Genomic DNA, 24173 nt, shown 5'->3' with positions numbered 1-24173 from the left:
TCTGGGCTTTCCCAAACAGTTTGAAGGCATCTTAGTGGATGTAAACTTCTGACTTTGAAGAAAATAGTAAAAAACATTCTCTCTCTCATTATTCTGGCGTTTAGCAAATAGAAGTAATGTTGGTGATCCTGACTGACCTAAAACAGGAAAAATTTAGTCTGATTTAATATCAGATAGTGAGGAGAAAAAAAAAGGTTTTATAGGTACTATTGCTGCCTATTAAAAATATGAACACTAAGGATGGTTCTAGCTGTGATTTCTTGACATCTGCAGGCAAAAAGACATTAAATACTCTAAATGGCTCCAGTGTGTATTTATGCTTAAGCGCCAGATGTAATATAATTCAAATAAAAAGAGTGAAAACCTGACATCTACGCTTTCCTCTCTTTCGTCTCCAGTCCAACCGGCTCACGGCAGCGCTGCAGCGGCCGCCGCCCAGCAGGGAGGCTACGAGATCCCAGCTCGCCTGAGGACCCTCCACAACCTGGTGATCCAGTACGCCTCCCAGGGCAGGTACGAGGTGGCCGTGCCCCTCTGCAAGCAGGCCCTGGAGGACCTGGAGAAGACGTCTGGGCACGACCACCCAGACGTGGCCACCATGCTCAACATCCTCGCCCTGGTTTACAGGTAATAAAAGCCTATAGCATTATTTATTCATGTGCCAGTATGGTTTCCATGGAGATGTAATGATTTTCTGTTTGGAGCGGATGAGTTATGTTGGTAGCTCCTGGCTTTAGGTTAGTCCATTATGTAAAATATAATGGTCCTGATGCATTTTTCATAATCGAGTCTCATATTTAATTAAAATATTTGCTGAATATATTTGCACTCTGCGCCGGCTCATTAATCCTCAAAGCTGCTGTGACTATTTTACCTTCCCAGGAATTCAGAAGCGTGCTAATAAATCCTTTTTTATCAGTGTTTGGTAGATGTGGAATGTTTTTAACCTTCAAGTAAGGTTTAACAATGGTTTTTTTTTTTCTTTTTCTCAAGAGAGACACGTGATGATCACAGTGCATTTTGTCTTTTTGTCGCCCTCACAACCCTGTGGCACGTCCCCCCCTCGAGACCTTTTGGCGCTCGCGGCGTCGTGTGACCGGCCTCCAAATGAGGAGCGTCTGGAGAAGCCAAACATAGACCAACGCGAGATTTACAGTAGAGCCCCAGAACTGGGCGAGCGTCAACTTCTCAGCCCAAGTAGACGAGAACAAAAGAACGGCACACAAGAGCGGGACAAGTATTTTAAAGGATTGTCGCCGGGTTTTTTTTAGCCTACACAAATCTCAGAAGTTGAATAGTCAGCTCGGGCGTTTGATTTGCTCGCCCCCGAACGAATGATGGTCTGTGTCGGCTTGTCGTCGGCGGACTGGTGCGTTGATGGTGGGAACGACTTTAACCGCTGAAAATAATGAGCCGTTAGTGGAGGTTGCTGGCGTCGTTTCCCCGCCTTTGTGTGCTCGTGTGTCATCCTGTGCATCTGTGTGTGTTTGCTTCTGTCTGACTCAGGGATCAGAACAAATACAAGGAGGCGGCCAACCTGCTGAATGATGCTCTGGCCATCAGGGAGAAGACTCTCGGTCGGGACCATCCAGCTGTGAGTACATCTGTCTCTGCTTTGCATCAAAGCCGTTCTGATCCGGCAGCATTTAGCTGCAACACCAGAAAACAAGAAACCGCTCAGTATCACGTTATTACTTACGCTTTTCACACGATGGCTAATTATTTTTACACTATTACAAGATAGAAACAAGGGCTGAAAAAATTGAGGAAAGTAATTGTAATTTGTGTGATTTATAGTCGAGCTTTAGTTCAGTGTTTACAGTGTAATAGATTAAAAAAACACAAGATACTATCAACATATCAACTGCTCTGTATTCTACTGCAAAGACAAAACTGTTGAAGATATAAATGTCTATTTATTGCATTTTTAAAACTGCACTGAGCATAAAACAGTTGAGGGGTTCAGAGCCAAAGTGGGACCAAACCACAAAAAATCCAAAGTTGCGTTTTATGTGTTTATGGTCTACAAGTTCATGGCAAAGTGGTCCAACCAACAACCCACCAGTAAGGTCACAATGAGACTTTGAAGTTTGGCCCACAATGGTTTTGGCGTGAAAATTTAATGGCAAACTGGACCAAGCCACTGGAATCGCTGAGCGTTATATCGCAGGTAGTTGCAACGTGTTTGCGATTCAAGATGGCGGACTGTCGAAGCCAATAATGTAAGAACGGCCGATGACGTAATAAATTTACACTTTTCAAAATGTAACAGGCAAATAACGTAATACCTGACCAATAACATAATAAAAGTCCTGAACTGGTAACGTAATATCTTTTGGCCAATAAGTTATTATGCTATTGGCCTGGTGTAAAAAAAAAAAAAAGAAAGCAAATGTTGGAACCAAAACAAATGTAATATAAAATGTAATGGCCAAAAGTTTTTACGTTATTGGTTCAGGACACGGACAGCGCGACCTCAAACTTCGTGAAATCTCAACTCGTGGGTAAAATAAAAACTCAGTTAACCACCATCAAGCATCTGTTTCTACCCCACGGTCCTCAGAAGTTCCTCTGGTTCCTGATGATGTGAACTCTTCAGTGCTGTTCAGTCAGACAAACCTTGAGCCAGTTTTTTTTCTCAAAAAGTAGAAAATGTGGTACGACCCGCTTTGGCACTCAGCAAAAGGAAAAGGCAGAATTAAACCTTAAATAAGTCTTCACAAAGCAGCTGTTTCTATCTCTGGACAGTGTTGGAACATCTCTGGATGCATATAATGACTCCAACAACAACCAGGATTTATGTTTTTTTTTTTTTTTGGCAACGCAACAACTAGTAAATGTGGTTTGGCCCACTTTGACCCCCTCAAATGTTGTGACTGTGTTAAATAAATGGTCTGAATAATAAAAAAAACTCTAATAATTCATGTGTGGCAGGGCAAAGTTTATACGTATCGTGCATTTCAACAACAAATTTCTTTATGTAGGACACGAAAAGACAAAGTGTAGAAGGAGAATAACGCATAATAAAAATATATATCAACGCAATTAAATCACATAACAACAGGGAAGTAAGAACAAGTTTTGAAATGGGAAGCTCGTGGCTTAGCTGCAGCATCTGTGCATTCTGTCATCAACTTAAGTAATAGTTATAAGTAATAATTAAAAGCCTGCATAATGTATATGCACAGCTGAGTGTGCTGTTTTTTAATGCATGTATTTAAAATCAATTAAATGTTCAACCCTATTACAAACTTGTCCTGTAATACCAGTTGACTGTTCTCTTAAAACAATATATTATTTATGCTCTTATGTAGTAAAACGCGCTGAGAACGGATAAATTGAGGAATCATTTGCTTGACTTAATTCCTCCTGCGACATAACGAGCCGTTATCGATCAGATGGACAATGCTGTGATCGGTCAGGAGCCTTCAGAGCCTCCAGCTGATCAATGAGAAGCCTCCAGATGTTCCCAGCCGCCACATGCGTCTCAAAACCTTTGTGTTCGCGAACTAATGGCAGCGTCATCCGTCATCATTATTAACGGCAGGATCTCGCCAACGTTTCAACTCGAGCACGAAGTAATCGAATCATGTAAATGAGCCGTTTTCCTCCGTTTATCAGCGCAGCGGTCGCTCAGTCAGACTTAAATTATAACCCGAAAAGTTTCACGCTACGACGTGACGCTGATCCGTCTGCAGCTTTTCTTTTTTAGCTTTAGGCAGTTGGACAATATTCTCTGTGACGTCGGTGTACTTGGATTGATCTAAATCAGAGATGTCTTATCCTTTTTCAAAGCTTTATTTCTTTCTGAGGATAGACTGTCCTCGCAGTGTGATGCAGGACAACAGAGCGAATTGAGTGTTTTTTTTTCACAAACAGCACCGTAGTAATGGTCTAACGCTTTATATGGTGTGTTGTTTTCTGTCACCACACTCATATCTGCACTGTTAATATGAAAATTAGCGTAGCTTAGCATAAAAACTCTGACTAGCAGCACAAAGTATAAAAACGGCAAGTTTGACAAAACGACCAGAGCTAACCTAATTTTGCTCTTTTCGCAAAGAGCCGAGCTGTTAATCACATATTTACAGCGAGGTCAGCTGTTCAGTTTTACTTCATGTCCAGAGCGTTATCGATCCTCTCATCTCACTCTCTTCAAGAAAGTAAATAAAAATGACTCACAAATTGTTGAAGACTTCCCTTATTATAAAGCATAAAGCAACTGTGGCTTCCTGACTGTCTTTGTTAAACACTTTAATGCAATCGAGGCCCGATAATGGAAAAAGCAATAAGAGTTGTTTACCTTGTTAGCGACTGAGCGCTGATTTTTTTGTTTCCGTGCCGTCATTACCGCCTGCTCTCTGCTTCATGGCTGCTTCGGGCCGCCACAGTGTCCCGTTTGCCCCTCAGGAATCGATAAAATTCATTTAAAGATATTTTCCCAGCCGCCCCTCAGGTAGCACATATAATAACACAGACAGCAATAATAACGGTGACATTTATCGTTATTAAAGAGCCCATGAAATAGGAAGTTAGTTTTGGAGTTTCTGTGCTCCAAGTTTTGCACTCTTGTGGTTCAACTCGGTGCATGTGGGCATCCTTTGTGAGAGAAATTTACAAGGTTGAAGCAGAATTAAAACATTTCAGGACTGCAGTGAGGCGATTTAAGATAAAATGCTTGCTAATAATGTTAACTTTATAATATAAAGACATCAGACAACAGGCTGGTTGTCTCTGTTTCTGCACAAGTCGACACAATATTCTACAAAACCAGACAAAGTATACATAAACTGTAGCAAAATAAAATAAAAAATCCCTTAAAAAACTGTAAAAATCTGGCAGCAAGTGTGCCTGAAAAATACTTAAAAAAATGCCGGAATAGTATGATATTTAATATTGTAAAAATGTTAAAAATAATTCTATTTTTATCTGATTTAAATGCTATAAACAGTGTAATTTTATGGCCACAGATGCATTATAAAAGAACAAATTACTATTTGTAAGAATACATATGTGGACATTATGTACAGTTTTGGCCTTTTTAAAAAAAATAAAAAAATAAAAATTAAGAGTCAATATGTAAATTAGGAACATTTTCTTTGTTTTAATAGTTATCTGTAATTTCGCCAAATTGGAAAAATCTGGTTCTTTTTCAGTCCTTAATATACCAAAGTTTTCTTGCAAATATCGCTAAAATAATTAAGAATTTATAATAATTCGCTAAAATAATTATATTTTTGCTGACTTAAATATGAATTTTTTTAAAAAAAGGTGCAATTATACAGTCTGACGCTGTAAAAGAAAAAAAACACCATATATAAAAATACATATTTTACATGTGCTTATTGACAGTTTTGCCTCGTTTATTTACATGTAAAATAAAAAGTTTATTTCTCTGATTTTACTTGTTATTATCTGTAATTTATAAAACAAGGAAACCCAGAAAAATAGCAGTTACTTCTCTATACCTGTTTTTTTTTGTGGAAATAATGTCAAATATCTGTACAATAATGATGTTTACTGATTTAAGTCCAGTAAAAAAAAAAAAAAAGTAATTTTACAGTCTAGCTTGTAAAAGAACTGATTTGTAAAAATGCAGGTTTTTGATGCAGTTTTGTTTCTTTATGTGTAAATTAATAGTTTATTCTGTGATTTTACTAGTTGTTGTTCTGTGTGATTTGACAAAACAGGGGAAGTCTGTGAAATAATGGTAAATAGTCTAAAAAAAAAAATACACTTAAGAATTGTACAGCGTGTCCTTTAAACGTTTAATTACACCTCCTGGTCCAGAGCTGTGATGAGCAGCATGGACTTCCTGAATAACCGACTCTGATCCGTCCACTAACTGTGTTGACCTCAGCAGGCCTCCGCTGTCTGGACATCCATCACCCTCACTGTGTGAAGCCGAGGTCAGCCCTCCTCCATCCTCCATCCTCCGTCCTTGTTTCATCCACAAACAAGTGATTTTATTCAGAATAAATCCCAATTTATATGATATATATCGTCTGAAACTGATTCACAGTCTGCTGATTTCCTTTCCATACTTTTATCTTCTTCTCCGTGATCTTAATGTTCAGCATTGGTTCACGAAATTGGAATGATGCTGGGATTAGTTTATTTATAAATCAGATGCACAGACAGACGTATGCTGTGGTTCAGAGGTCTGGATTGGTTCCAGTTAGGCTGCTGCAGGATAAAGTTTGGGTCTTGAGTCCTGGTATTGAATACTGGCTCCTGGATTTGGACCAACACCCTGGACTGCAGTCGCTGCTCAGATTAGAGGGAACATCACGACTTGTTACCAAAAAACTCTGGTTGCTTTCCAGACATTTTGATATTTTTGCCCACAGAAACTAGCACACTGTTTAATGTACGGCTTTGGTATAATATTGCGCTTTAAACCTTGATTTGTTTCTGTAGCACGAGTTGAATTGTCAACCATCTGCGTGCTGTCGGTGGCTCTTGTACTGCAATTCAGCGGTTTCAAGGACTCTTTATTGTCACATCAGGACACGTTTACACATGAAAGAAGTGCTCAGGTAGAGCCGGTAGAAATAAATAGAGAGAAATAAGGGAAAAAATGTATAAATATGAAGAAAAAATAGGGGAAATTATCAGCGATGAACAGATAAATAAATAGGTATGCGTGCAAAATGCAGTCGACCTGCTTTTGAGTTAAGATGCTTGTGCGATAAAGTCACAAAAACATGCCGGTATAAACGCTGAAATCAGATGCAGTCAAACATCCAGGTGTTTCTGTCGTACCATCGTTGACGCAGTCGTGTGATTGTCAGGCGGAATGAAACGGAATAAATCAGCGTGAAACTTCCGTAGTCTGAGCCCGGCATTAAACATAAAAAACAACCCGCCTTCCTAATGGAAACTCCTGGAAGCCCCAGCTGTGTGTTTGTGACTCCGTGTGAACATAAAGAGTGAACGCGCCGAGGTTTATACGAACCATTTAACATCGCATTTCTGTGAGCTGTCTAACCCAGCTGTGCAGCGACGCCGATTTTTAAGAGCATCGCTGCAGCTCGGAGTGTCCTGAAGCCACTTTTCAGCCCTCTTGGTAGCATCCGTTGGGCATTTATTTCAGGCTGACAAAACCAGGCTCTCATCTGAAGCCATAACTGCAAATTTAATGGTCACCAGGATCTAAAAGCGGATGAATATCATAAAAAAATTTACAACAAAATGAGAATGTTTGGCAGCTAATGTGCTCCGTTCACCAGACAGCTACAGGAGCAGGATCGGGTTTGTTTAACCGTGTTTAGGAGTTGATGTTATGAGTCACATGCTGAGCGTCTTTTGAAATCTACGAATTTAATCTCGCTGTGACTTTGAAGGATGAGCAGCTCCAGTGTGATGCTGGTAGAAGCTAATTTGATGCTGGGAAGACGCTCATAACTGCAGTATCAGTAATCACTGGGACATAAAAGCAGCAGATATAGAACCACCACTGAAATCTGATTTAAAAATGCTGAAAAGGTTTGGCCCAAAATAAGCTTTAAAAAATGTCTGACTGAGGCTGGTGTTCTGCTTTCACCGAGCGACACATCCAGACAGTCACAGGATCAGGTTTGTTTCACCGTGTTGAGGAATTGATGTTATTAATTACACATTTTGTAATCTACAGAGAAGGAAAGGAGGTACGTGAGACTCATCACCGGGAAATAAAAAGCTGCATGTTTAGAAGTTCAAGTCTGGGAAAAAAAGGCTTAAAAAGTTTGGTGATTTTGCACCAAAGTAAGATTTTAAAAGTGTTTTTTTCCCCATTTTAACTATGCTTCTGCACACAGTGTCGCACCCACGTGATTGGTTTGATGCTTCCTGGTTTGGCTGTTATAAAGCAGCTGATTGGCTGTCTGGCTGGTGAGACGTGTTGAGGATTCTTTAAGCTGTTAGTGTCTTTGTCAGTCAGCAAATACAGATCAGATGTAGGCTGGGAGCCAGGGTTGTTTAACCATGTTGAGGAATTAATGCTGGCTGTGACTTTTGTAATCTCTGAATACGGACAAGGAGGTGTGCATCAACTCTGCAGCCATCTCCGTGACGCCCCTGTAGGTGGCAGAATCAAAACTGCAGGTTCACATTTACTGGGACATAAAACCTGCATACGCCAAAATAAGGTTTCTAAAAGGGTTTTTATGCAGGAGGTCACAACACTATGCTCTCATCAGTGTGACATGTGTGATGTTGCCTGCTTGGACTATTATAAAGCAGCTGATTGGCTGTTTTGGGGGGAGATGAGACGCATCATACGATGCCAAGCTGCCATCTTTGGCATTAGGAAACTCTCCCATAGATTTCTATTCAAGATGCATTCTGTGTTAGTTGCTGATGTTGCAGCCAGTTATGCATCCAGGCTTGTTTAACCATGTTGAGGAATTACTGTTGTGACACACACACTGAGCGTCTGCTGTAATCTGTGAGTAAGAAAAGGTTTGCATCCGATTTTTAACAGCGTAAATGTGGACTCAGTACAGTCACAGGCAACAAAGCGACCATTTCTGTTCACAGAAAGTTTTAGGATGAAAACTGATCGACTTTGATTATTCTTATCTGCACATGTCCGTCTTGGACACATGAAAAACACGAGCGCTATCTTCTCCGTGTTCGTATATTTGAGGCTGTGAAGAATAATCTTCACCTTTCAAAGTGATTATTTTGGAGCTTGTGAAGGAAAAGCTCTGCCTCCTTCCTCTCTCCTCCCTCCATCGCCGCTCTCCTCCTGAATAATCTCCCCCCTTCCCTCCCGTCCCCTCACCCCTCTGCCCTTCCTCCCACTCTGTCCACATGGCCGCCAGACGCTCCGGTGTGATTCAGAGATCAGAGCTGACCTGCGGGCGCCTCCTCGCCGAGATTCATCGTTCAGCTGATTCGGATCAAATTTCACAGCCCGCCACAATCACTTCCTGTTTCCTCCGTTTTTTTTTAATGACTCACTCACCGGATCAACGAGCTGCTGCTGCTGGCGTCCTGCGGTTTCACCCGCCGCACACATGGCTGAAGATGACGGAGTAAAACGGTGTAGGATAACGAACGTGTGCTTGTGTCTCCGTCAGGTGGCTGCCACCCTCAACAACTTGGCCGTCCTGTATGGGAAGAGAGGGAAGTACAAGGAGGCAGAGCCGCTGTGCAAGAGAGCGCTGGAGATCAGAGAAAAGGTGGGTCAGAGGTCATCAAACAACGCTTAGAGTTGAATCGAAAAGAAAGTAAAGGTGCAAAGGTGCACAAACATCACAGTCTCATGTGTTTTCAGTACAGCAAGACAAGAAATACAAAACATTAAACCGTCTCCTTTTTGACATTAGCTGGGATTCATAGAATGTTTTTGTCTAATGATGCAACTAACAACTACTTCCATCGTTAATCAATCTGTCCAGCACATTGTTTGGGCTTTAAAATGTCAAAAAAAAAAAAAAAAGATGAAATACGTGTTTCCAAAACCCCAAGAAGACAAAAGAAACCAGAAAATATTCACATTTAAGAATGAAGAATTCACTTTTTCTTTTTTTACTTAAAATGGCTCAAACCAGGACTGTAAGGTGGCTCGGTGGTTAGCACCGTCGCCTCGCAGCTAGAAGGTCGCCGGTTCCCGTCCCGGTGAGGACACCCGGGATCTTCCTGCATGGAGTCTCCATGTTCTCTCCGTGCAGCATGGGTTCTCTCCGGGTTCTCCGGCTTCCTCCCACAGTCCAGAAGCATGTTGAGGTTAATTGGTGATTCTAAATTGTCTGTAGGTGTGAATGTGAGTGTGCTTGGTTGTCTGTCTCTAAGTGTAGCCCTGTGATAGACTGGTGACCTGTCCAGGTGAACCTGAGTCAGCTGAGATAGACTCCAGCCCCCCATGACCCTAGTGAGGATTAAGTGGTGGATAGATAATGGATGGATGGCTCAAAGCACTCGTTCAATTATCAAAATAGTTGACAATTAAATTACGTTGACAACTATCCAATCAGTCGTAGTTGCTCTAGTTCTTTAGGGCTGATGATGATTATTTTTTTAGCAAAAAAGATTTTGAAGGATATTTGGAATCGATATGTATATGTTGCAAAAAATTTTAATCAGAACACGTTGAAATTATTATTTTTTTTTTTTACATTTTTAATTTTAATTAAAACTGAAATTTTCCATATTTATTCTTTAAACTGCCACTTCTTTTTTTTAAATTAAACTTTATGAAACTAAAATTTTACTGAACACTTTGTCTTTATTTTGAAAGTCTTGTCAGTAGAGCTGCAACGTATATAAATCAAAATAAATATTCTTTTAAATTGTTAGAAATTGTAACATTAAGCTCTATTTCGGTGCAGCATTCGGTGCTTAAACTGTCCTTGTATTCGCAGATTTCAGCCTCACACTCAGACATTTAAAACATATAATATCCATTAAAATGCAGCTTTTAGGAAATTAACTACTTGAATTGCGCTGAACTGAGAAATTGTAAAAGAACAACTGAGCAGCTGTTTAAAAGCTCCACAGATTTTTTTTTTTTTTTTAAACTCTTATCGGGCTTCAAACTTTCACTTTCAGTCTTAACTTGATTCTCAGACAGACTCTGTGTCCTACTTACACACAGGATACAGGATTTTTACTGAACATGTTCCCGTGAGTCACTGGTTTTAAAGAATGAAGAGCAGAAACTTCCTCCCACCAGAGAAATGACTCAGATAAGGAGAAATATTCAGACACCAGATTGTGATTGACCGTTGCTGAACCCGGTTCCGTTTTCCATCGCAGCACATTTTACTGCGATAACCGACAGATTTAATTCAAAGTAGATTATTTTGGTTTCAGAAGTTGAGAAAGATTTTTAAGTTGTGAGTCATTTTGTGGTTGACAGATGTGTTTTTTTGTGGGGCTGCAGCCAACAGTCGAGTCCGTTAGTGTCTCGAATAACTGATTAGTTGTTTGGCTAGAAAATGGTAAAAGAAAATATATGTTTTTCTCAAAGCCAAAAGTAATAAATGTCTTGTTTTGTCTGTTTACTGTCAAGGAGGAGAAAGAGAAACCAGAAGATGTTCACATTTATTAAGCTGGAATCAGAGAATTTAGACTTCAAACCAATTCATTAGTCATCAAAAGTAGTTGGCAATTAATTAAATACACATTTTTTAAAATCAAGAATTGGTTGAAAACTACAAACATACCGATAATCAGAAAAGTGCTGAATATCGGCTCCACTAATCGGGAGAATCAGTCACTGAGGCTTTAGCTAGTTGCTAAATGCTAATCCAGAAGCAATGTGAGTTGTCATGTTTAATGCTGTGCAGGAGTTTGTACGCTCCGATCTGCAGCCCTGTGGAGTCGTATCATCAGCTCACTGCATCCCCTGTGATGGAGTCTCACATTAAAGCATGCACACACACAGTTAAATCAGTTCTTCACCCTGCGGATAAAGGGGTGAAGGTATTGTGTATGTATTTTTAACTGTGTGTCACAAGATAAATGGGTTCTTTACACATATTTTAAGATTTCAGCTTGCATTGTTTTAATTCTGGCTTCGCTTTAAAGCTGTGCCTTCATATCCGGTTTGAGCGTCATTATTTAGCCTCCCCTCCTCATTTGATGCCTACAAAGGGGCTGCTCAGCAATCCTAAAAGTGCAGAAGACGCTCTCTGCTGCTGTCGGCCTTCAGTGCTCGCCTTTGAACAAAACCCTCCTCCGTCCTCGGGGAACGAAGGCGTCAGCTTCGCTTAAGCTGAGCGATTTCATTTCTTTATGCTACTTAAACTCCGACGATGATGCTCTCGCTTAAGCTGCAAAGACTTGGCTCTGAGTTTTCCTGCGCTGGCAGTGCAGCATGATGTGGCTGCAGCAGAGTTGCTGAATCAGAAGGATGCGCCTTCTTCATGCAGTTTTCATAGAAAGTGAGGGGAAACTCTGCTGCCAGCTGAGCTCAGGGAAACCGTGAATCTGTAAACTAGTGTCGAAGCTTTTTACCGCTCAGTTTGTTTATGTGAGAGGAGGTTAAAAATAGAAAAGCTCGTGTAAATATGCTGAAACCAGTGTGTTTGTACATTTCTGCCTCGGAGAGTTCAGGTTTTATTTCTCTGATGCTGATTTAAGACAATAACCTCAAGCAGCTTCTGGCTGTTTCTGGTTCTTGTCACATTTTTACTCACCGTGGGCTCATCTTTCACTCCAGTATAAAGTCCTAGTTGAATTTCTGTGTTTATTTTACAATAAACAAGGAAAAATTGGACACATACAACATATTTCAAAGTGTCCACAGATGTCGCCAGTACTTGCATCGTTACAACCTCTTCAGACTCATCATCAGTAGAAAGATGTTCCACCATCAGATGTAGAAAGATGTTCCACCATCAGATGTAGAAAGATGTTCCTCCATGCTGGATGTATCTCCACCAACTGGCTCCTCTGTTCACTGTTTCTGAGCCATGCTGCATTTTTTTATTGATTTTCCTCTCAGTGTCTCTTTATGGACACACTGCCTGCAGTTCTGCCAGAAAGTTGAATTTTCATCACGTGTCTGTTGGTCGCAGTTGAATCTGGCGTATTTTTTTTTTTTAGCACATTTTCTAAACGAGACGTGGAATAAAGTCTAAAGTTTGGTGATAAATCCTGATTTTAAGTTTAGATTTGGTTCATTTTCCCGACTGAGCTGCGCGTCGCACACGATAAATTCAAGGAGCATCAGAAAGTTGAAAATCGATTTTTTTGACAATTTTTTGTTTATTTGTTTTAAAGATAACATGCGTTTTAAATCCGCCGAGGTGTTTAAGTTAATAAATTATAAATATATTCTAGTATGAAAACTGTATGAAGAGTTCATTTGCAAAAACAGATAACTCCATCCTCACAAACCTTCAGAAAAAACACTTTTCCATCGTCTAGCTGAGACGTCAGTCAAACTTCAGTTGTCTCTATTTTTGTCATTTCTACTGAGTCAGATCCACTCAGCTTCAGTTTGATTGATATCATCTCAAGCAAACAACAAAAAAATATGTTTTCTGAAAATCTACAAAAATGGAGTTATCTGTTTTTGCAAATTCTTCGTATGTGTATCTCTGAATAAGTATCTGTTTTGTCTAGAATCACAACATTATCCCACTAAATGCTCCGTCAAAGAACAGTTATTGTAATATTTTTCATATTCATGAATAATTAATCTCTCACTAACGATTACAAATCATCTTATTCCATTATGGAGCCACAAGCGTTCTTTGGGTGGAAATACTCTTTTAGGACACAAAATGTTGATTAATTTACCACTGAAACTAACAAACTGTAGGAAATAAAAGCTGCAGCATAGTTTGGCTCTTCTTTACGACTGCCAAAGTGTTGTCATTGGATTTTTTTGGCAACAGAAAGAAATCTGTAATACCATCGGCCTCGTCCTTGTCAGATAAAGAGTGAAAAAGATAGATTTCAAGGTTAAACACAGACTCCAGAGTTGCTGTGTGTCCTTCAAGCTGTTTCCTTGTAGCCTTGTTAAACTAGTAGGAGTATGCGTGTCTAATAATGTAGAGAGTTTTCAGCACTACGCCAGTGTAAGGATCAGATTGTGTAGTGCAGCAGCCATTTTAACATCCCGTTCACATCCTGATTTGATCATATTCTGTGAATATTTTAGCCTAACAGTTGGTTCACTGCAGGTAGGAGATGCTTGTTGCTTAATTCTAGATGAAGGCACTTTTCCCTGAAAGCTTCCCAGGCTGCATCGATAAACGAGATGAATTCCTCGGCGGCCTGAACCGCGTGGCTTAGAGCAAATCCTTTTTTCCGGCTAACGATGTTTACGGGAAGCAGTCAGATGTGTTGGAGGCGTGGGCGGCCGGTCGTTGGATGCTGTCGCTGGATGCTGTCGCTGGATGCTGTCACTGGATGCTGCTGGTGGCTCCACGTCGTCCCGTGGATCACCAACAGGGAGGCCGGTGATCCTTCAGACCTCCCACAGACTTACAGTGCAGCAAACTGAACCCAAAAGGACCAACAACAACAACAACAACCAGCCTGCCGACACTCTTGTCACGCTGTATTTTCTTTTCGCTCCCCACGGCCTTTTCTCAGCGCTATCCTCTGACCTTTTCCTCTTTTAATCTTATTCCATCCTGACATGTTTATTTCGTTGCCCCTCTTTTTGTTGGTCAGTCAGACTCGGATCAAACCCCCGTCTCTAATAATCCTCCTGCATCTTTCACGCTTCCCACGCTCGCCTCTTAAGCCTCCTCTGCATGCAGGGAACGCTTACCTTCACCCTTGTAGCCGCATTAATGCAAACACATTCACGTTTAAGGATTTGTTTCTGTTTGCGCTCCTCTGGGCTCGGTGTGGCTCAGACGAGGATATCGTTTTCTGTGATAAATGCTGCTTTCTTGGTGCACTGATGTTTGTTTGCTTATCGTCGGGTCGGTAGTCCGTCATCCTGGCACTGAACCAGATCCTCAGGGAGATGCATGCTGTGTTTAGTTAAGAAAGCAGCACTACTGGTTTTTGCAGATTTACTTCCCGATATTGTGGCCTGAATTTATGGGAGTGAAGAATTCTGCTCTAGATCAGCAACACAAACTGTAGTGAATCAAAGCAGCCTGGAAAGAGATGAAACAAATGTATTCCTGGATGACCAAATGCTTTGTCAAAGAATATTTTTTCTAATATTTCTCCTATGAATTAATAATGAATCCCTCATTAACGTTTAGTGTTCTCCAGCTACAAGTCCAGAAACATGTTGAGGTTAATTGTTGATTCTAAATTGTCTGTAGGTGTGAATGTGAGTGTGCTTGGTTGTCTGTCTCTAAGTGTAGCCCTGTGATAGACTGGTGACCTGTCCAGGTGAACCTGCCTTCACCCTGAGTCAGCTGGGATAGACTCCAGCCCCCCGTGACCCTAGTGAGGATGAAGCGGTGGATAGATGATGGATGGATGGTTGTCGTCTCCTCACCAGCTGAATAGTCTAACGATTGTTGATCAATTTTTGCAAAATTTGTTGTGTGTTTTTTACGGGATCTTTAGCTTTGATTTATTTTATTTAAAGTTTTTGGCGTATTTATATAAAAAACGACAGAATAAGGTGATTTCCGTTAAATATTCTAATAATATGCTTCGATTTTTGTTCATTTTCCCGTCAGAACATCAAATCATACATGATTGGTTCGAGGAAATGTATTTTCTAAATTTTGTTTGGAGTATTTCAGACTAGATGTGACCATTCTTAGGATTTTAGCAACAAGATCGGCTCCACCAGAACTTGTTGGGAAGCTTGTGGTGATTTCTCACCCTAGACCAGAGCTGTCGACCAAATGCTGCATGCCAGACGCGGGCTAGTTGTCTAAAACTGTTGTCTTAACCCCTCGTCTCGCCCCGGCTTCTGTCCCAGGTGTTGGGTAAGGACCACCCAGATGTGGCCAAGCAGCTGAACAACCTGGCTCTGCTGTGCCAGAACCAGGGCAAGTACGAGGAGGTGGAGTACTACTACATGAGAGCGCTGGAGATCTACCAGACCAAACTGGGCCCCGACGACCCCAACGTGGCCAAGACCAAGAACAACCTGGTGAGAGGGACCGTGGGAATGATATCGAAGTGTAAAAACGTGCTTATTCTCACAGACGTCGCTGTGAATGATCATTAAGTTATGTTTTGCACTTGGAGGAAGGTTATTATAGTGAATAAACAATGCAGCAGTATGTCCAAATCCTCATGGAGTTAGGAGATGGCTGTTATACATGCAGCTAAAACGGAAAATCTAATTTATGTTAGTTATTACTTAAAGCGAAATATCTGTGATTTTATGTGGGTTTGAATTCCACTGTCCAAATAGGAGCCTGCAGACGAAAACCAGCCTCTAACAAGAACGTATCGCCCACAAAGTCTGCCTTTTAAAGTTTACTTTAACCTGCTTTTTCATAAATCTGCTGTAGATAGCAGGACTCACACAAATCCAATAAATATGAAGTTAAACCTTGTCCTTTTACCACACACAAAGAAGTCCAGTAAACAAGATTAATATAACCCACTTCACTTAAAATTAAATCTACTGTTGACAACAATGCCAGACTCACACAAATCCAATAAATGTAGTTTAATTTCTAATATCTAATATGGAGAGGTTTACAAACTGCTGAAAGAAGATCCAGCAAATAATAATAAATTCACTTATTTTAAATTGAACCAATAACTTGCACACTGGTTTAATTTTAGCCTGGTTGACAACAACAGTGCTTTTTTTAAAACTGTACATCAAGCATGCCATCGTTGATGTTAGATGTAGATAATAAGCAATTAGACTCATGCATATGAGATAGAGTTTCTTTAAACACTGGAGGGACGTTCTCTGGGTTTCCTCCCACAGGAAAAGCTTATTTTCCTGCATTCTGTTGATTTTTTTTGCACCGATTTGTCATTTTCTGCATCGATTTATTTCAGAAATGCCTCCACTTATGTGAATAAAAACACAAAATTGAAGCAGAATGGCATTTTTGCTAAATCAAACTCCTTTGCTCTTTTCTTGTTTTTTAAATTTTATTTTAGAGAACAAATTCAGTTCTAAATATTCTGTAGTCCTGTAAATCTACGCTGAGGCTCACACGACAAATTTTTTTGCCACATGATTAATTAACGTGTTGTTTCTGTGGGAAAAATTACAGGCGCATTTGAATAATTTTACTTGGGGGCTGCAAGATCACTGGAATATTAATCACGAATTTGACTCCCAGAAATAAAAAAAAAAAAAGACATTTGAAATGCTCCACTCATAGAAAACAGCTCATGTAGATAAATTCACTTGGTTTTGATTTGAGACGAGAAGCTTCTTTGTGCGTGACTGACTAGCTAGCATCTACTGTAGCCTGCGTGTGAGGCGTTTAGGGAACATTTAAAGTGAACGCCCTGAAATGTGACAGTCATGATATCGCTCTCATTTGGCTCCTAATTTTATCTAAAAAATCTGAAGGGCAAACAAAACCATGCTCATACACGTTGCAATCATTCCTCTGAAACATTTTTTCTTGAATGTTGAAGGTCAACGTCTGCCCTCGCTGTACTTCTGTCATTTCCAGTCTCATGCTGATGCGCGTTGTTTGTGTTTCCAGGCGTCCTGTTACCTGAAGCAGGGCAAGTTCAAGCAGGCCGAGACCCTGTACAAAGAAATCCTCACCCGCGCTCACGAGAGGGAGTTCGGCTCCGTTGACGGTAAAATCAACATCACGTTTCAACATTTTTTTTTGGACTTTGCAGCAACCTGAATCCAGCGTGACCTAAAATAAACAAACACACTCACATGGCTGCTCTTCTCTGATGCAAAAGGTTAATATGTTCAGGCCGCACCGCTGTAAACAAACAAAAAAATAACCTTTAAGCTGAGAACTGTGCTTCAGAGCCAGGCTGACTTTTGAAAGTTCAATCCTGCCGTTTGTCAGCATCAGCACCGATCCCTCCTGTTTCTCTGCAGATGAGAACAAGCCGATTTGGATGCACGCTGAGGAGAGAGAGGAACAAAGCAAGGTGAGCATTTCCAAGCGCTTCCTCTTTAAAACAGCTGTCATTTTTAGTCATATTTTGTTGATTGGAGGCTTTAATGTCGTCCACAGAGGCTAAAACCGGACACATATTCAGCTCGGACAGCTTTATCGTCTTATTTAACAGGAAATAGGAAGGATTGGCTTTACAAAGAGTTGGATTAAGTTCCAGTAATAACCATCCTCTGCTGATGATGGTGTGAGGACTCAACTTTCCCAACCAGGACTTCGTTTTGTCACGGTTTAATAGGTTTAGTTGGAATCCTGACCCGACTGTAATCCCGCCACTAAATACCCCTTCATGTGCTCTTTGATGGTGTTAAAACAGCTTCAAGTTTTATTTAAAAAAAAGGGGGTTAATTTCAGCCCCTGAATGGCGACTGATTAGCTTCCCATCGTCGTGTTTTTGTGAACTGATGTGTGTTTTTGTTCAGGGGAAGCAGAAGGACGGTTCACCCTTCGGAGAATACGGAGGCTGGTACAAAGCCTGCAAAGTGGACAGGTCAGTTTGTTTCCTCCGAGCGGAGATGCTTTGACGTTCTCAGCAGCAGTAATGTGTTCGCGTGTTTCCTCCTAATAAGATTCAAGCAACGAGTGAGGTTACTCCATAAATCATCACATTTTTTTCAAGGATTCAAGGAACTTTCATTGTCATGCCAGCTCACGTTTACATGTTTGTGGGACGACATTGGTACTCAGGTTTTTGTTTTGTTTTTTAAAGCCTAATAAATAATAAGTACAATTGTATGACAAGAGCAACATATAAGTAAAAATACAAGCAAATAAGTGTACGATAGTAAAATGTAAACATTAAGTAGAAAAGCCAGAATTAGCTATGTAACACTAAATACTTGTGTAGACAGCGCGGTAAACGGTGTGTTACACTTAGTGAGAATATTGCACATTGGTTGAAATATTGCACACATGTAGATAAAGTGTTGTTAAACTGCTCTGTCTCTGATTTGCGTGAATTAGATAGAAAAATACAGTAATAATGTTGGTAATCCCAGCTGACCTAAAAGTCTGATTTGATATCAGACAATGAGGGAATAAAAAGGTTGTATGTTTTCTTTATACAGTGGATGTAAACGTCTGGTTTCAACTGTACATACATGTGCGTCATTCAGCTTCGCAATTTACCCGTTTGACTTTCTCACATGCGCTCATCTCACAGTCTAGTAAAAGTCCATCTATATAGATTAGAACAGTGGATTTTCTTTATTCCTTTATGAGTGATAAGTTGGGTTACACAAAGTCTGCTGCTCACACTGTGGTTGTAAATTCAATCTATTTGTTCCAAACTTGGTAGAATTTGACTTTTTGGATGCTGTGAGAGAAGGTCGGCTTTTCCATTTTGAATGTGCACTGCACCAGTCTTCCAGTGTGGGTGGACTGGACAGCCAATTTCTAGTGATTGATTTGTTTTTTGTTTTTTTCTTTCACTTGCTGCTGCTACAAGACAGCCTGCAGCGGCTTTAGATCCCTCTTCTGTTTCAAGATCTGGCCCAGATAAACACTCTGTTTTTTTTAGTCAGTTTTTGTTTGTTTTCAGATTTCTTCTGTGCTGTCGTGTAAATCTGAAAATATACTTTGCATTTGAGCCACCTTTGTCGCTCTGGTCTGAGATTAAACCCTAATAAAGGCTCAACTCTTGTGAATTATCAGATTAATCTCTTAGGAAACTGGACACAGAACAAGACCCAGAGTTCATGGAGACATCTCTGTTATTTTTCAAATGCACATGCTAAGTTTTGCATTGAGAACGTGCGTATTTCTTTCCTTAAGCACTGATTCCGTGAGATGAGACCTTTCTTCTTCCTGTGTTCGCAGCCCCACGGTCACCACCACACTGAAGAACCTGGGCGCCCTCTACAGGCGGCAGGGCAAGTTCGAGGCAGCCGAGACCCTGGAGGAAGCCGCGATGCGTTCCAGAAAGCAGGTGTGGTCGCTGGGTGACGTGACTGATAGCTTCCGGCCGGAGCCGAGACGTCACTGCTGGCGTAGGAAAAGCAGCAGATGACGAGTTATCCAAAAGTCAGATGAATCGGTTTGAAATGGCAGATTAAAAGGCAGAGAAAGTGGTGTAAGACTGGGAGGAGGGATGCTGCGGAGCCTGGAGAGCAGCGTTTTAACTGCCTCTGATGGTGTGTTACTGACGAGGCTTGATTTGGTCTCCCGTGGAGACGATAAGTGGGGGGCGGTGGTGAAGCCCTGCAGCTTTTTATCCTGAATTAGGATTTCCTTCCAGGATTTAAGTTTCTCGGTGGTGCACACAGGATGCTGCAGGAAGAGCTGAAAATGGATGACAGTGACACAACTCCACCTGTCGCTCTCTGAAGTCCTTGTGATGCTGGTTTGACCTTTAAGAGATGTCATAAATGTTTGGATGGTGCGAGCAGTGACTCCGGTTCTTGTCCTGCTGCTCTTTGTTTTTCCCCCACTTGAATAATTTGTACCTCATGCAGGCTCGTAGGGAACAAGGTGGTGGAACCGTGTTGTCTGTATGCGTTGACCTCGGCTGCTTGTTCCTGAAGAAGCAGAATTTTTAAAATGTCCTGATTAGGCTTAGAATTGCGAAGTTATTTTTTTATCGGATTAATTTAATATTTAGTATTGTGGAACAGCTGTAGTACCTGGTTGCGCCTCCAGGTGGAGCTTCTTGCTGTGTACTGCTGTGGAGACCAGAGGAGGCAGCCAATTCTGTGGTCACCAGCAGAGGACATTGTTGGGATTTAGCTAGCAGCTGGCCACCATGACGAGGCCTTCTGTGAGGCTTAATGAACCTCCGCATGTTTCAGCGAGCTGCAGTCGACTAGGACACACGTAACAGCTGCTTCTTTTGGCTCATATCATGTGTCTGTGACTTAAAACAGTAAAATCAAGACAGGAATGTCATCCAGTGAGCTCTATTTGTATATTTATTAAGAGAACTTTTTAAATTTAGGGTCACGCTGATTGAAATTGCCCTGATTAGGCAATCCTCAGATCAGGATGTCCTGTGTCAACATGCGTTCTTAATGCTTTACGTACAGGTTGTTCTTTTTTAGCTGCACACGAAGAGTTCATTTGCAAAAACAGATAACTCCATCTTCACATCTTGGAAACCACTTTTCCATCGTCTACGTGAGACAATAACAATCAAACTCAAGTTATCTCTATTTTTGTCATTTCTACTGAGTCAAATCCACTCAACTTCAGTTTGAGTGATTTCATCTCAAGCTAATAACAACAAAATAAGTTTGATGAAAATCTACAACAATGGAGTTTTCTGTTTTTGAAAATGAACTCTTCACACATACAGCTAAGCTAACTTGGTCACAGACATTTTGGGAATTATTGTGTCTTGCATTGAGTTTGATGATAATATTGATATCAAGTTCTAAGATATCGAACAATTCCTTTAATTCTCCTTTTAGGAAATAGTGCAGTTTGTGGTGATTAAGGGCACCAATCACTAGCTTTAACATCGTTTGTTTGGGGAATCTGTTGCAGCTCTGTTCTGTCGTCTCTCAGGAGAGTTTTTCTTCTGTCTGAATCAGCTCTGACTGCTGGCGTCTAACGTGGAGCCCAGGCGTCTGCCAGGGTCTGTGTTCAGAGCAGCAGGTGGTACAAGTCTGCGGCTTTAACATTAATTGGATTGGACGAATCGGTGCTCGCGGCTGTCACCTGTTGCAGCGCCGAGCTGCAGGTGGCAGCGGCACTCAGCTGCCGCTTTAATTGGATCAGCCGAACTGGCGTTTATTGTTTCCCCTCTGTGTGTGCGTGTCAGGGTCTGGACAATGTGCACAAGCAGCGCGTGGCGGAGGTCCTGAGCGAACCGGAGGCCCGCGAGAAGCAGCGGAGCCGCGAGAGCTTGACCTCCGACACGGTGAAGTACGAGAGCGGGCCGGACGGTGGCGAGGAAGTGAGTATGAGCGTGGAGTGGAACGGGGTAAGTACAGTACACAGCCCTCAACACGCCACCGAGAGTCTGTAAAGCAGGGACATGTTCACGCCATCTGTCTGGACTGAAGCCACTGGACACGAGATTTATAAGCACAGAAACAAAAAGTGATGGAATAAACTTTATTGATCCTTCACAGCAGCTGGATAGAAATGAAAGAAGCAAGAAAACAAAATACAATAAGGCTAAAAATATAAATATAATGAAGACTAAGCAACCAAAAGGTTTATTTATCACATTTTTATGTGCATTTTACCCTCTCAACTCCAAGCAGCTTTTTGTTTTTTTTTTCTCCCGTTACATTTTTCCTTTTCTCCGCAAATAAAGTCCTGCACCTGCGTGGAAACAGCACAACCATGACTAGAAGTAGGTGCAATATGACCTAATTATAATGCCATAAATCATAAAAAAAAATAAAGTTTTATTATTTAATTTACAAAAAAAGTCACCGTGTGCAGCATTTTTCCAAGTGTTACCACCACTGGAAGATACGATAGTGGCTCTACATATTGTCGATATTTTACTACTTACATTTTTTATTCGTTTCTATGCTATCTGCTCGCTGTAAGCACCGCCTGCAGTTCAGCAGAGAAGCCCCTGAATTTTTGTCATGTTGCTGTTGATCACAGCTGAATCTAAGGGCTTCACAAATTGGAGGATTTTTTACAGAATCTTGTTCGGGCAAACTGGAAAAAGTAATTTTTAAAAAAGAAATGTCACAATTTTCTCTTTTTTTTGGATGGAAAAGCTGAGTATTATAGGGATTGTTAAAAAGCTGAAAATCTGACAGTTTTTTTGTGTGTTTTTACAGTTTCTGCCTCTGATAAATGGAGTAACCTTGGCGATAGCGTGCCTGGTGGATTTAGGTTTCAGAGAGACAATAAAGATTTCTGCGTCAATTCGAGTATAATCGTCACGGTTACGACCCAGCCGCCGTCTGCTGGGTTGTAAAACTGTGAGCCTTGAAATATCGTTTCTCGGGCTTCGGTCGGTGGCTTCGGTCCAGAAAGATACGGTGAGGTTGAGTCTTCATCTGTGACTAAATTAAATATTCTGATCAGGAGTGTTGTTCTGAGCTGCACTGATAATGCTGATTGACTGTCACAGCTGTTCCACTCTGCTGTCGGTAGCTTCTACTTCACCACTAGACTCGCTTTGATTGTTCAAATCAAGTGAAAAGATGCTCCGCTGTAGCGTTTCACGCTCACATAGAGCTGTTTTCCATTAAACCCTCTCTCTGTAGAGCTTTTACTGACTAACTCTGTACAACACCCACCTAACTCCCTCTGCTGCAGAGCCACATTCCTAACCGAGCGTCTGCAGTGTTTTCTCAGCCTCCAGTGACTGCAGTGGCACAACATGTAGACGTAGAGTCGCTGTAGGCTGCTCGCTGCTAAAAGGCTGCTGCTGCTGCTGCTGCTGCTGCTGCTCAGAGCTGGTCTCTTCACATAGCAACAGTAATCATAGCGCCCTGAACAACCAATCAGCATCTCCTCCCGCACCTCTGGATGCGGCTCTGCGAGGTTTGACGTATCGACGAGAGCCAGTTAGTAGCTTCCTGCAGACAATCACCAGCTGATGTCTCTAAAAACATCAATCGTCAGCTGATCAGTTTGCCTGGACAGAGCTGAAGTGGATTCTGACCACAGAGTTTTGGCTAAAGACGACAGGGATGCAGAAGTTGCAGGGAGGTTTTACATCCCAGTGGAGGTAGATAAGAGAGTCGAACAAAAGGTTAGACACAGTAGATTCATACATTTACTGTATCGTAAAGCACAAAATGAAATGTGGCTTCCAGAAGTAGGTTAAAGCTGCTGCATGTTTGCTACTTTCAAGTTGAGATCAGTGGGATTTTAATTAATATTTTTGATCTACAGAGCTTAACAGATGCATTAAAACACCACCCAGTGGCAGGTTTATGCCACAGCTGCCCTACATTAACACTATTGGTAATCATTTCTTATCCCAAATGATGTTTTTAATGCTAAAATATAATAATTATTGTTATCCATGAATTTTGTAATTTAGTTTTACAAAAAAACTTAAAAAAAATAGTAAAGCACATTATTTTTTTTTTATTAAGATGTTAAATTATAGTTGTTAACTTGCATTCCTGGACAGAAAAATGTAGTTTTCGTGATTGAATGTTGATTAATTTCTGACTTCTCAGAGAAGCCCAGTGAGCCGGCTCAGAGGCTCAGATTGAAATTCCTCATTCCTGTTAAGCACTGTATGTATATTTTTATATTAACCCTCTGAACCTGAAGCACATTCTGGCCTTTTACGTGCTCCCGTCACATTTTTTTCTCACTTTGGGTTCATTTTTTGCTGCCACATAAAATCCTGCAGCTCTATAGAACCAGAACAATCATGACGAAGGAGACAGAACTCAGAAACACCTTCTGACACAGTTAGAAGGCTGGAAATCATAAAAACTAAATAATTTCTTTGATTATTTACTTTATGAGAGTGGGGGGAGGAAAATCCTGGAATAAAATTTTTCCAAGTGCTCACAGGTGTTGCCAACAAAAAACATGCTGTGGCTCTACATGTTACAGGTAATTCACATTTGTTTACAGCCTCTAAAAACTTCCCGCTGCTCCGCTCATCATCTGTAGAAAGATGTTCCACCATCAGCTGGATGTATCTCCAACAACCGGCTCCTCTGTTCACTGTTCCTGAGCCATGCTGCACTGATTTCGTTTTCTCTCTCTGCTCTGTGTAAACACAGCCTGCAGCTCATCTAAAAA

General features: G+C 41.0%; 1 protein-coding gene across 6 annotated transcripts in view; it reads left to right on the top strand.

The window, feature by feature from the left end:
* The window catches only part of klc1a (kinesin light chain 1a), a 72429-nt gene that overhangs the window by 25970 nt on the left and 22286 nt on the right, over positions 1-24173 (top strand). For 3 of the 6 annotated variants that reach the window (XM_008278220.1, XM_008278219.1, XM_008278221.1), the window contains exons 5-13: positions 399-627; positions 1507-1594; positions 9066-9167; positions 15344-15517; positions 17055-17154; positions 17414-17466; positions 17915-17982; positions 19311-19419; positions 21250-21411. In XM_008278220.1, coding sequence (XP_008276442.1) covers positions 399-627; positions 1507-1594; positions 9066-9167; positions 15344-15517; positions 17055-17154; positions 17414-17466; positions 17915-17982; positions 19311-19419; positions 21250-21411 — 1085 coding nt within the window. Of the gene's footprint in view, positions 1-398; positions 628-1506; positions 1595-5860; positions 6220-9065; positions 9168-15343; positions 15518-17054; positions 17155-17413; positions 17467-17914; positions 17983-19310; positions 19420-21249; positions 21412-24173 lie in introns of those variants that run through there. The other 3 variants (XM_008278222.1, XM_008278225.1, XM_008278223.1) reach the window with 3 other exon arrangements.

This window comes from Stegastes partitus, unplaced genomic scaffold, assembly GCF_000690725.1.
Source record: "Stegastes partitus isolate 25-593 unplaced genomic scaffold, Stegastes_partitus-1.0.2 Scaffold119, whole genome shotgun sequence".
NCBI lineage: Eukaryota > Metazoa > Chordata > Actinopteri > Pomacentridae > Stegastes > Stegastes partitus.
Note: the sequence above shows the minus strand (reverse complement) of the source record. Positions and strands in the feature narration are given on the sequence as shown.